The sequence below is a fragment of the Melospiza melodia genome, unplaced genomic scaffold (genome assembly GCF_035770615.1).
Source record: "Melospiza melodia melodia isolate bMelMel2 unplaced genomic scaffold, bMelMel2.pri scaffold_47, whole genome shotgun sequence".
Classification (NCBI taxonomy): domain Eukaryota; kingdom Metazoa; phylum Chordata; class Aves; order Passeriformes; family Passerellidae; genus Melospiza; species Melospiza melodia.
In genome coordinates, this window is record NW_026948793.1 from 5,764,286 (window position 1) to 5,777,752 (window position 13,467).

Here is a 13,467-nt window from a genome sequence, read left to right on the forward strand (position 1 = left end):
AGGGAGCTGGTGGATGAGCTCTCCAAACTGCTCTCCATCATTTACCATCAGTGCTGGCTCAGCAGGGAGGTCCCAGAGCACTGGAGGTGCCAATGTGAGCCCATCCCCAAGAAGGGCTGGAAGGAGGAGCTGGGGAACTCCAGGCCTGTCAGCCTGACCTGGGTGCCCAGCAAGGTTATGGAACAGATCACCCTGAGTGCCATCACAGGGCACCCACAGGATGGCTGAGGGATCAGAGCCAGCCAGCGTGGATTTCAGTATCTGCACTGATGATCTGCATGAGGGGACTGAGTCCAGCATCAGCAAATTTGCAGATGGCACCAAGCTAGGTGTGAGTGTGGATCTGCTGGAGGGCAGGAGGGCTCTGCATAGGGACCTGGACAGACTGGATCCAGGGCCCAAATCAAACAAGATGAGGTTGAACAAGACCAAGTGCTGGGTCCTGCACTTTGGCCACAACAACCCCTGCAGCACTACAGACTGGGGACAGAGTGGCTGGACAGCAGCCAGGTTGAAAGGGACCTGGGGGCACTGATGGACAACAGGCTGGACATGAGGCAGCAGTGTGCCCAGGTGGGCAAGAAGGCCAATGGCTCCTGGCCTGGCTCAGGAATGGTGTGGCCAGCAGGAGCAGGGCAGGGATTCTTCCCCTGCACTCAGCACTGGTGAGGCCACACCTCGAGTGCTGTGCCCGGTTGTGGACTCCCCAATTTAGGAAGGACATGGAGGGGCTGGAGCATGTCCAGAGAATGGCAACAAGGCTGGTGAGGCATCTGGAACACAAGTCTTGTGAGGACTGCCTGAGGGAGATGGGGTTGTTTATCCTGGAGAAGAAGAAGCTCAGCCAGACAGGGCAGTGTCAGGGCACAGAGCGGACTTGATGATCTCCAAGGTATTTTCCACCCTTGCTGATTCTGGGATTCTCTGAAACCACCCTTGGAGCAGATGCAGGAGGAGCCCTGGGCCTCCTCTTCAGAAGCTCCAGCAGCCCAGGTCCCTCAGCTTCTGCTGCCAGCCCCAAAGCCCATCCTGTCAGTCCTGCAGAGCCTCTGCAGCTCCTCCTCATCACCCAGAACAAGGAGCCCCAGAGCCAGACACAGCAGCCCAGATGTGCCCCCTGGCCTGGGGTGCCTCTGGCAAGGGAGCAGCACCAGGCACTGCAGGAGCCTGCAGACAATTCCTGCAGCACTTGTAGGATGATCCTGCTCCCCAATGGACGTTCCCATGGTGCCAAGTCAGGAACTGCAATGGGGAGTGGGGCCAGAGAGGAAAGGGCCAACAGGGATGGGCTGTATGCTGGGGAGGGGACAGGGATGGGCAATAGGAGGAAATCTGGATCAGGAAAGAGGAAAAAAAGCATAGGTGAAGGAAAGGAAATGCTTAGGGCAGTTTGGGGCTGGCTGCCAGGCAGCCCTAGCTCTGAGCAACAGCATCTGCAGTGGGACAGGAAACTCGCAGCTGATGGGAACAAACTTTCTGGCTGACTGCAGAGGCCAGGACAAAGCTGAGTGCTTTCCCTGCTGTCCCCCAGCCCTTGCTGGCCCCAGGGCCTGATGGCATTTGTGCTCCCTCAGGTTCATGTCCCCACAGCAACAGCATGGGGGTGCTCCCCCTGCTCTGTGCAATGCAAACAGGGGCTCCTGAGGCAGTGCTGCCATGTCTGTGCCTGCAAGGATGGGGCACCTTTGTGAGCTGGGGAAGAGGCCATGAATGCAGAGGAGGGAATGTTGTTGGCAGCTCCATGAGGATCCTCTGGGACACTGCCCTGGGCTGTCCAGTGCACTGGGGATGGATCAGCCCCTGCTCTGCTGCTCCTTCCCATCTGCCCCAGGGCCCTTGCAGAGCCCCAGCCATGCTGTTTGCTGTCAGCCTGCCCACGGCCAGCCTGGGGCTGCTCACGGGGGTTTTCTGTGCTGAGCATTGGCCTGGCCGTGTTCTTGAGAGAGCCTGGGCAAGGAGCCTGGAGCCCCCAGGGCCTGGGCTGAGGCATCAGCACTGCCCCAGCAGTGCCCATGGCCTGTCTCTGCTGCAGCCCTGGCACCGCCACCCCCAGGGCTGTGCCCGGCCCCAAGAGCACTCAGGCCCTACAGCAACACCAGGGCCACCAGGGCAGCGTGGCAGGGCCATGGCAGCAGCACTGGCAACACCAAGTTGCTGCTGCTGCTGGGCACAGCTGCTGGGCCAGCACTGATCTGCCCCCAGCTCTGCACACAGACATTGCTGCTTCAGCTCCAGAGAAGGCAACAAAAGGGCATCTCTACAGAAAACTTTGCTGGGAGGTCCTTTAGTTCATTTAAAGCCACCAAGAGATCCACTACTCATTGACACTTGGCCACTGTGAAGGTGGAGATAGACAAAATGATAAAGGGCAGAAGCAATGACCTTGCTTTGTGAATATTACTGTATCTAAAACAAGGAAAAAATAACTCAGCAACAAAACCAACAAGAACTATTATGGCTTATATTGGGATTTTAAGAAATTGCTAACCAGATTAATTTTTCTGACATCCTCCAGTCACCAATCTCCACACTGCCGCCTTGAGCTCCTGGTTCCTCAGGCTGTAGATGAGGGGGTTCAGGGCTGGTGGCACAACCGAGTACAGAATTTACACTGCGAGATCCAGGGATGGGGAGAAGATGGAAGGGGGCTTCAGGTAGGCAAATGTGCCAGTGCTGAGGAACAGGGAGATGACCGCCAGGCGAGGGAGGCAGGTGGAAAAGGCTTTGTGCCGTTCCTGCTCAGAGGGGATCCTCAGCACAGCCCTGAAGATCTGCACATAGGAGAAAACCATGAACACAAAACAACCAAAAGCAGTAGAGACAGGGAAAATAGAAACCTTAAGTTCCCTGAGATAGGATTTAGAGCAGGAGAGCTTAAGGATCTGAGGGATTTCACAGAAGAACTGGCCCAGGGCATTGCCATGGCACAGGGGCAGGGAAAATGTATTGGCTGTGTGCAGCAGAGAATTGAGAAATCCAATGGCCCAGGCAGCTGCTGCCATGTGGGCAAAAGCTCTGCTGCCCAGGAGGGTCCCGTAGTGCAGGGGTTTGCAGATGGACACGTAGCGGTCATAGCACATGATGGTCAGGAGGAAAAATTCTGCTGACACAAAGAAAAGAAAAAAGAAAACCTGTGCAGCACATGCTGAGTATGAGATGTCCCTGGTGTCCCAGAGGGAATTGTGCATGGCTTTGGGGATAGTGGTGAAGATCATGCCCAGATCGCTGAGGGCCAGGTTGAGCAGGAAGTAGAACATGGGCGTGTGCAGGTGGTGGCCGCAGGCTACGGCGCTGATGATGAGGCCGTTGCCCAGGAGGGCAGCCAGGGAGATGCCCAGCAAGAGGCAGAAGTGCAGGAGCTGCAGCTGCTGTGTGTCTGCCAATGCCAGCAGGAGGAAGTGGCTGATGGAGCTGCTGTTGCACATTTGCTGCCTCCGGACATTGGAACCTTTTGAAGGAGAAAAGACAGGGACGACTGGGGGGAGATTTCTCACAGAAAAATCAAAGTTGTTTCTCACAAACAGTTTCCTGCCACTGAACACCTCCCCCTTGTCTATGTCTAGGAGACCTTACTTCACCTTTGTTGCTGGAGCCCTGATTACTGCTGGCCAATGTTTTCTGAGGAGCTGGACCTTGACCCACAGGACACCTGGGAGTCAGCCCTGACCTCCAGTCAGTTCAGGGCAACTGTGAGGGCAGGGGCCAGTCCTGATGTTTGGATTTGGATAAATAATCTTCTCCTAAAGCAGACGAGCTGCCTGGGTGAAGGAATGGGGATAGCAGGATGCAGAACGAGAGATTCTGCTGCACGTGCAGAGAACAGAGAGTCCAAAGAAGCAGGAGGATTGTCTGAGGCTTAGTGCAGACTTAGGGGAGCTGCTCTGTCCCTCTCTCCTCTTCCAGCTGTCCTGAACTTGCACCTTTCTGAGATCCACTCCCGTGTTACCCTGGACAGCCAGGAGACACTGCTGATTCTGTCTTTAAGTTTTGATGACATATTTTTAATCGTATATATTTTATTTTTATGATGAAAAAAAAAAAATAAACCAAGAGGAGAATGTGAGACCACGACCTGCTAGCCTAGAGATTATGGGAGTGCAGCTCACTCAATGTGCCAGTGTCTCACCACATCCTTTCCTCATTGGGCCTCTCCTCTTCCTCTTTTGCCATCTTTTCTTTGTGTCATTTGTGCTGCTGTTTTCAACTTGTCATTGTAACAGGGCCAGACATTGACATGTTTGGGGGACAATGGGTCCAAAAGATCCTGTCTAGTCAAAGGTTTTCTACCTAGGTGTGTTCTGTGCTCACCAAAGGTCTGAGCAAAGAAACCAAGAGAAGTGTGCCCAAATCCCAAAGCTTTGCTCCTTTGCAATCTCCCACAGATCTGGCTCACAGGTGTCTTCAATCACAATTCCATAGGTAAGAAGAGGTAATGTATTTCACTGGGAAATGATGCACTGCTTTGGCAAATATACATCACCTGTATGTATATTTACCCGGGACAGCACTCCAGCTGTGTTGTTTGCCCCTTGTTTGCAGAAGGATGAGTGCACTGGGAGGCCAATAACAAGTGACAAGGGTTCCTCAAATCTACACTGCAGCCTGGCTGCCATTCAGCCCAGAGCTAGGGGATCATTTCTTCCCATGGACCAGTGCTTGCCAGTGGAATGAATTCCTGCACAGCTGGAAGAAGCATTTCTGGATTCAGCTCCAGCTCTTGGTGGGCTGCATGGTCATTGACAATGCTGCCCTTCTAGAAATTATTCTGCAGTTTCCTTTGATAGTCATTTGAAGCTTTTAAACTTCACATTTCAATTTGCTTTGCCTTAGGGAAAAACATTTCTGGGCCCAGTGAAAACTGTAACCTTTTGACAGCAAAGTCCTCATGGTTGCCAGCTTCTGATGTTACACAATGTCACCTGGCTGCATGTGTCTGCTTAGCTCTGGGTCTAGTTCTGGCCTAGTAAAGCCCAGGCAGGGTGGAACATTGCAGGGAAAACTGGTCAGTGAGCTTATGGGGTTGCCATCAGGAGCAGAGTGAATGTGCCCTTTGGGGATTTCTCTGGAGACAAAATTAGGGACCTACTCCATGCCACAATATTCTCTTAGATCTTTCTAAAATATCCTAGAAAAGGCTGTGAAACTTCACATCTCCTTGCACAGCCACTGTTTGAAGAGGGGCATTTTGGTCCCTCCTCAAAGTCATTGCTCTTGCACATCAGAAACATGAACATCCACCAACAGGAATGATGCATGGTCCTGCTGCTGCTGCTGCTGCTGCAGAGGACTGGGCAGTGCAGACCTGGGTATTACCAATATGAGCACTTAATTAGCATTTCATGCCTCTTCAAGCTGTGCAGATCCCAGGGCTTTTTGTTTCAAAGCAGCCACTGCACCATCTCTAGGGAAGAACAGGAAATGGGAAACAGCGACTGCCAGCCTTGCAGGGGTGTGGGGGAAAACCTGAAGTGTCTGCATCAAAAGATGAATGGGAAGAGTGTAATTGCCAAAGCAAATGCTTTGTTAGGATAGCAGGAGCAGTTCTTTACTGCATGCTTGCATGAAGATCATTTGGGATCTCCTTTTTGTGTCTCATGCAGAAAAGGAGTTCTAAATAATACCACGCCACTTAAACCAGATTGGGATGTAGCTCTGTAGTGGTTCACAATGAAGCAGACTGCCTGCTTTGTCACTGCCAGCCCTGGTGAGCCTGCAAGGGACTGTAGTGTATCCCATGCCTGTTTTGCCTCCAAGCAGAGCTTGGTTTTCCTTATTAGTGTGGAGTAAATACAAGAGTAATAAAATGGACAATTAAACTGGCCACTTTGGAGGATATGCTCATGCTTTCACACGTCAGTCCTGTACCTCATGCTCCCAAGGCTTGTTACTCATAATGAAATATTTGAACAAAAACACCTCTGCTCTCATGTTACATCTGAATAAAATTGCACAAGATCATCAAGAATTCTGCTGTCAGGAACAAGACAAGAGCCTTCCGACAGTCACGTGCAGCTGTCCTGGATTGCTGCAGCCCTTTGTGAAAAGCTGCTGCAGACAGAGTGTTTGGAGTTGGTTTGGGCCTGTATGAAAGATCTGTGGAGCGGTGTGCAGGGCTCTCCTGGCAGGAAACTGTTTGTCCAAGCCCAGGGACACGGTGCCGGCAGCAGCGGAGCGGCCCCGCTCCCAGCCCGAGAGTCTGTGAGCTGAGCCATGCCGGGGAGAAAAGGCAGCGAGGGGCTCCAGCCCAGCTGCTTCACTGCCCTGCCCGCTCCGTGGAGCTCTGCCATGGGAGAAAGCCGACGCCGGATGAGTCCCCAAGCTTCCATCAGCTGCTGGAACTGCTCCGTGACAGCTCCTGTTCTTCCGAGAGAGACCCCGGCGCCTTCTTGTAATGCCTGTCATGGGGGGATTCTGTTTGTTAATAAACTGTTGGGGGTTTTCCACTTTCATCTATTAGGAATAATTTCCTATTGCTGGAAAGGGATTGTTGGAACACTTTAGAGGAGACGACTTATTGCACAATATCCTGTTTGAAGTTGTCTGAACTGTGTGAGAGAGATGGCGTCACACAGGAGCATCCCCAAGGCTGCTGAGGGGAAGGCACAGAGGAAGACAAACCCAGTATTTCTGAGGGAACTCCTTGGCACCAAACCAACCTGAGTTATCAAACAGCAGACCTGATGTTTCGAGACATGGGCCAAAGGGGAAACCTTTCAGTGTGTTTGGTCCAGGCTGGGTTATGCTCGAGGCAAAGGTGTGTCAGTGTGTTGGATAATACTCTTTTCTTGACCTAGAGATGGGGACACTGAGAGGTGTTTTAAAAACTTTTATTCCATTTTCAGTCTCATGAGAAGGGTGAGACAATACAGATGTTCTAATTCACGCCATCACAATCAAAAGCCAACTACTTCCTAATTATAATACATTATAAGTGTTTCTTGGTCTATCAGCCTTTTTGCCATGCCATGTTGTAGATGCCTTAAAGCCAATTATTTGAAACTACCCCTCGTGGGTCCCACTACAATGCATCTTTCATAGATCTGTTTTTCCAAAGTCTTATTTGCAAGGCCATTTTTTGAAACTTTTATCTAGCTCCATTTCTCTCTCAACAATATCTGTCCTATTCCATGGAAATTTTTAAGTTAGTATTTTTGTTTCAAGATTTATATACAGATTCATACTTTGTGGGCCTTCTATTAGGCTCTAAAAACTTTCTACAAATCCATTTCCCACATCAGTGCACTTGGCTCCTTCTCTCCTCATTGTGCCTGGCAAGCACAGGAGCCCAGAGTTCCTGCAGAACCCATCACAGCACTCAGTGGGAGCAAACTTGTGTCCAGTCCTCACCTGGAGCTGTGGTGCCCAGCATTCCAGCACACTGCAATGAGGAACTGTTCCTGCTCTTTCAGAAGGAGCTAAGGAGCTTTGGCCTTCAGATCAGTTGTCTGCAGGCTCCTGCAGTGCCTGGTACTGCTCCCTTGCCAGAGGCACCCCAGGCCAGGGGGGCACATCTGGGCTGCTGTGTCTGGCTCTGGGGCTCCCTGTGCTGGGCAGTGAGGAGGAGCTGCAGAGGCTCTGCAGGACTGACAGGATGGGCTTTGGGGCTGGCAGGAGAAGCTGAGGGACCTGGGCTGCTGGAGCTGCTGAAGAGGAGGCCCAGGGCTCCTCTTGCAACTGCTCCAATGGAGCTTTCAGAGAATCCCAGAATCAGCAAGGGTGGAACAGGCCATGGAGATCATCAAGTCCAGCCTGTGCCCTGACACTGCCTTGTCTCCCCTGAGCCTCCTCCAGGATAAACAATCCCAGCTCCCTCAGCTGCTCCTCACAGGACTTGTGCTGCAGACCCCTGCCCAGCCTTGTTGCCCTTCTCTGGACACGCTCCAGCCTGTCCGTGTCCTTCCTGAATTGGGGGGCCCAGAACTACAAACAGCACTCGATGTGCTGCCCAAGTAGTGTCGATCACAGGGGAAGAATCCCTGCCCTGCTCCTGCTGGCCACACCATTCCTTAGCCAGGCCAGGAGCCATTGGCCTTCTTGCCCACCTGGGCACACTGCTGGCTCATGCCCAGCCTGCTGTCCATCAGTCCCTGCAGTTCCCTTTCTGCCTGGCTGCTCTCCAGCCGCTCTGGCACCTTGTTGAGGGAGGCAGGCAGGGAGGGAACGGGTCCAGATCCAGTCCTTCCTGAAATGTGGTGTTTGCTGGTACTGCCAGTTCCCACATCTTGGTATTTCTGTATTCTGGCACAGCCCAAGTGCAGCAATTTGCTGGCAAAGAAAGCCAAAACCAAGCAAATACCTGGTACCTACAGCAACCCGATCTCGTGTTTGCTGACACCGCCAGTACCCAGATCGGGAATTTTTCAGATGCCTACACAGCACAATTCCAGCAATTTGCTGGCACAGAAAATTAGCATCAGGAAATTTCTCAGTGCCGGCTCATCCCTCACCCAGATCTGTTGTGCGCTGGCACTGCCAGTGCCCACATCTGGCAATTTCCCTCTTCTGGCACCACCCATGTCCAGCAATTTGCTGGCAAAGAAAGCTAAAACCTGGCAATTTCCCCTTGCCAGCACCGCCCAATCTGGAGTTTGCTGGCAGCAGGACCCCAGGAAAGAAGGAAGGAAAGAAGGAAAGAAAAAAGGAAGGCATCCAGATCCAGTCCTTCCTGGAGCCTGAAATGGGCTGTTTGCTGGCACTGCCAGTGCCCAGATCTGGAAATTTCCCTATTCCGGCACAGCCCAAGTGCAGCAATTTGCTGGCACAGAAATCCAAAACCTGTGGCAGCTTCCTGCTACTGGGTCTGGCACCACCCACATCTTGCATGTCATGTAACCAGAACCCAGATTTGGAAATTTCCTGGTGCCAGCAGAGCCCAAATCTGGCAGATTTCTGTCGCTGGCAATGACACCACCCAGATCTGGTGTTTGCTGGCAGCACCAGCGCCCAGATCTGAAAACTTCCTGGTGCTGGCACAGCCCAAGTCCAGCGATTTGCTGGCACAGAAAGCCAAAATTTGTAAATCTGCAGGTTCTGGCTCCAGCACCATCCAGATCTGGTGTTTTCTGGGATCGCCAGTACCTAGATTTGGAAATTTCCCAATGCCTTCACAGCCCAGGTCTAGCAATGTGGTTTTAGCTAGCTTAGGAAGAGAAGTTCCTTGGATGGTGACTTTCCTTTTTCTTGGAACTGTTTAAACCTGCTCTGGACTGAAAACCCAGACAAACACCGGCAGCAGCTCACACCTGTGCCCCCCCCCCGAGCTCTGGGACGCTGCATTCCAGCGCCAGAGGGACTTAGAAGAGACTGAGTGAGCCAACTAGAACACACGAAAAGGACTTTCTGAATTTGCCATCTCTTCAGCACTGTCCGAGGTTTTATTTAATGCTATTCATTTTTCATGCTTGTGAATACTTTACTTGTTAAATAAACTGGGTTTTTTTTCACTTTTCTCCAGGAAAGTCTTTTCCTGAACTAGTAGGGGGAGGGGCTTCTTGAACTTCTTTCTAGATGGACCCCTTTTGGAGATTTCCTCCCAAAATTTGCCCTAAACCAGCACAGTCATCATGAAAATTTCACCAGTGACATAATTTCCTGGTGGCAAATCTTGTGACAGAAGCTTGACCTTGTTCTCCATGAGAGATTCTTGGGAAGAGCAGACAGGAGAGAATTCCTGGAAAACTGAAACAGCATTCCAGAAGTGAAATGAAAATGAAGGAAACAATCCAAGATGTTTTCCTCTGTTAATTTCTATGCTCCCCTTTTCCATGTTGCACTACTTCTCCATCCCAGTAATTCCAGATGCACCTCACCTCTAAGATTGGTGACTTAGGGATTTTTAGCCACTGTAAAATACCATGAGCCACACAGAGTTTTCCTTCCCCTGTTTTTACTGGAAAGCAACACTGGAGATGTAAGTGTGGTGCTTGGGTCAGGTAGGAATCCTACACCAAGGGAAGGTGGCCCGACAGTGTTTGACCCTCAGCAAGGACAATGCCCAGCAGCAAGCGAGGGGATCGCTGTGCCAGTGTGCAGGAGTCAAGGCTCTGCATCTGGGCTCAGCGCTGCAAAGTTCCCGTGTTTGGGCAGACGGAGGGGCTGTCCCCGGGGCGCGCGGGGCTCGAACGTGGGGCTCGTGGGGCGAGCGGGGAACGGACACGGGGACGAACGGCCCCGGTGCTTCAGTTGCAGCAGCGGCAGCGGCGGCAGCGGCAGCGGCGGCAGCAAAAGCAGATATTCTCCAACACTCTTTCTCTTTCTTTCTCCTCTCTCCCTTTCCCGCTGTCTGGCACCCTTCTCTCGGGGTCCCTTGCCCGACGTCCCTCCCCTCTCCCCGCCTCCCTCTCCCCTGCCGGGCCGGGCCATGCCCCCGGCCCGCCCCCGGCCCCGGGCGGGGCTGCCCCGTGCCCGGCCCCGGCCGTCCCGCCGCGGTCTCGCCTCCGCCCGGCTCTGGCAGTACTGGCGGTGGCGCTGTTGGGCGGGCATCAGTGCCTGGTGCGGGGGCGGCATCGCCGCCCTTCGGCTCCGCCTGGCCCGAGCCCAGCCCCGGACCCGACGCAGGCTCCAGTCCCGACCCCAGCCCCGCTCCCGGCCCCGGCCCCGGCCCCGACCCCGGCCCCGGCCCCGGCCCCGACTCCGGCCCCGGCTCCTCCCGGGGCCCGCGGAGGACACACGCGGCGCAGCCGCTCCCGCCGCCTCCACTGCGGTTTCCCCGGCCCGAGCTCCGCCTCTCGGCAGCGCGGCCGCCGGCACCGAACCTCCCGTGCCGCGTTCCGAAGAGCGAACGCCTGGGCATGGCCGGCCCGGGGCGGGTGAGGGGCGCTCGGGGGCCGTGGCTGGCCCCGGGCCGAGCGCTGACAGCCGCGTCCCGCCCGCAGGGAAGACGCAGCAGGGCCTGAAGGAGCAGTACAGGCTGGGTTCGCTGCTGGGGCGCGGCGGCTTCGGCAGCGTCTTCGCGGCCACGCGGCTCTCGGACGGCGCCCCGGTGAGCGGCGGACAAGGAGGAGTGGGCGGAGGAGGAGGAGGAGGAGGAGGAGAAGGGCAGAGGATGGGGCTGGGCAGGGCAGGCGGCGAGCTGAGCCCGCTGCTCCCCTTGACTTGCAGGTGGCCATCAAAAGGGTGCCACGCAACCGCGTCCTGCACTGGGGCGAGCTGGTGAGTGAGCGGGGCCAGCAGCCGGGGCTGCCGGCCGGGGATGAGCCGAGGCCCGGCAGGGTGGGAGCCACCAGGACACCCCGAGGGAGAGCGGGCGTGGGGCCAGCGCAGGGCACAGAGCATCCCTGGCTGGCTGAGGGTTTCACGAGCCCCAACACGGCATCAGCCCCACTGATGGCATCGTGCTCCTCCCGCAGCCCGACGGCACCAGCGCACCCCTGGAGATCGTGCTGCTGGCCAAGGTGTCCACTGGCTTCCCTGGTGTGGTCCAGCTGCTGGAGTGGCTTGAGCTCCCCAAGGACATCTTGATGGTGCTGGAGCGGCCAAAGCGGTGTCAGGACCTGCATCGTTTCATTCGGGCACGGCGGTTCCTGCCCGAGGAGGAGGCGCGGGAGCTGTTCCGCCAGGTGCTGGAGGCCGTGCGGCACTGCACCAGCTGTGGGGTCCTGCACCGCGACATCAAACCAGGGAACATCCTGGTTGACCTGGACACTGGGCAGGCCAAAGTAATTGACTTTGGCTGTGGCACCTACCTGCAAGACACAGCCTACACTCACTTTGCAGGTGAGCCCACACAGGGCTCCTGGGCCCAGCATCTCATGACCCAACATCTCCCAGCCCAAGCTGGCTGTGGCAGCAGGGATTCTCTCTTTTGTGGCCTTTCATGGCACTGAGTCTTCAGCTGAGTTTCTTTTGAAACTCAGGGCTGAGTGGGTAGCCATCTTCCAGCCCTGCTGGCAGCCTTTGCCCCCCACTCTGCCCAGAACTGGTGCTGGGGCAGCCAGCCCAACAAAAACACCCATGGGTGGGAGTAGCAGAGAGGGGGGACTGGAACCGGTGCCCAGCCGGTTTGGTGTGCAGGTGAGAAAGGGCTTGGACTGCTCCACTCACCTGGTCTGTTGGGGTTCATAATGTTTTTTGGGGCAATGCAGGCAGGGAGGATGAGAGCATGGTTTTTCCCAGCACTGGGTGGGTTCTTCCTTGTTATGGTCAGGACTTGCCAGGGCTTCCACTGCCCCCTTGAAACACCAGTGGCTTCTTTTCCAACCCCAAGTCTGTACACAAGTCCCAGGTGCTGGTGAGAGGGCAGTGCTCACCCTGTGTGCCACTGAGGCAGCCCCCACATGCCCAGGGATGCTGGGGCCAGGCTCTGGGAGCAGCAGCATCCCCCTGATGAACTCCATCTGTATTCCATAGGAACACGGTCATACAGCCCCCCGGAATGGACCCACTTTGGCCGGTACTATGGCAAGCCAGCTACCATCTGGTCCCTGGGCATCCTGCTGCACCAGATGGTCTGCGGGGAGCACCCTTTCAGGAGGGGCCAGAACATCAGCTGGGACCATCAGCTCTCGCTGCCACAACGGCTCTCTCAAGGTGGATCCTCATCTCTGGGCTTGTGGGGAATTCCAGTGCTGGGAGACAGCAGCGGGCTTGTGGGCATCCTGCACTGGCAGCTGCTGAGGAGGTGGCACATGTCCTGCTCTCCTCCAAAACAGGGAGTTGATGGGAAAGTTCAGGCCGAGCTTTGAGCACATCCAGCATGGCCTGGGCATGGGAATGGTGGGGCAAAGCCAATAGGAGCCTTCTCCAACTAACTGGTGGTTTCTGGTTTCTCTTCCCAGAGTGCCAAGATCTGATCAGGCAGTGTTTATCCATGCTGGACTTGGAAAGGCCCTCATTAGAAGAGCTGTTCTGTCATCCTTGGATGAAGGATATTCATCTGCCCTAGAAGAAGGGAGAGAGCCACAGGCACACTTTGATCCAGGGCCCTGGTAAGTTCCAGCTCCACACATGCCTTGGCAATCAGAAGCAAAGGAACCCAGCCCTTTTTGTGTTGCCTGTGCCACTGCATCGGGCTCATGGGATGGGAACACACAGACCTTGTGCTGGACCTGAGCTGCTCTGCCCAGCACTGGTGGGCGCCATCCCAGCTGGTTTTGCTTGTTCTGGTTCCCTGACAGCTGGGGCCCTGGGCAGAGCCCTGAGAGCCTGATCTGCCCCCAGGGAAGGAGAAGGAGCCCCTGGAGAAGCTGTACCAGGTGGGGCTGCTGCTGTTGGAGAGAGTGAGGATGACACCAAGGATGACAAGCTCTTCCTCAGCCTGGCCAGCTGAAGATGATGGACTTTGATTCTGGCACCTTCTTCAAAGCCAGGCTCCACAGTGAATTTGCAGATGAGTCCACATGCAGGGGGATGTTCTCAGATTTGGGCATTGCCCAGCCTGGCTGGGAACCAAAGGCTTCCCCTTTGCTGGGGCAGATGCAGCTCATTCTTCAGTGGCTGCCCAGCTGCTTTTGGCAGGGCTGGGGCATG

The 13,467-nt window shown here is 55.0% G+C and overlaps 1 protein-coding gene across 1 annotated transcript; it reads left to right on the forward strand.

Moving 5' to 3' along the window:
* Nucleotides 1–10,864: 10,864 nt before the first annotated feature.
* LOC134413648 (serine/threonine-protein kinase pim-1-like) lies at nucleotides 10,865–12,756 on the forward strand (the record flags this gene model as incomplete). Its single annotated transcript, XM_063147710.1, has 4 exons — nucleotides 10,865–10,981; nucleotides 11,101–11,151; nucleotides 11,349–11,715; nucleotides 12,349–12,756. Coding segments are annotated over 4 exons (870 nt in total), but the record flags the coding sequence as incomplete, so codon positions are not given.
* Between the last annotated feature and the right edge of the window lie 711 nt (nucleotides 12,757–13,467).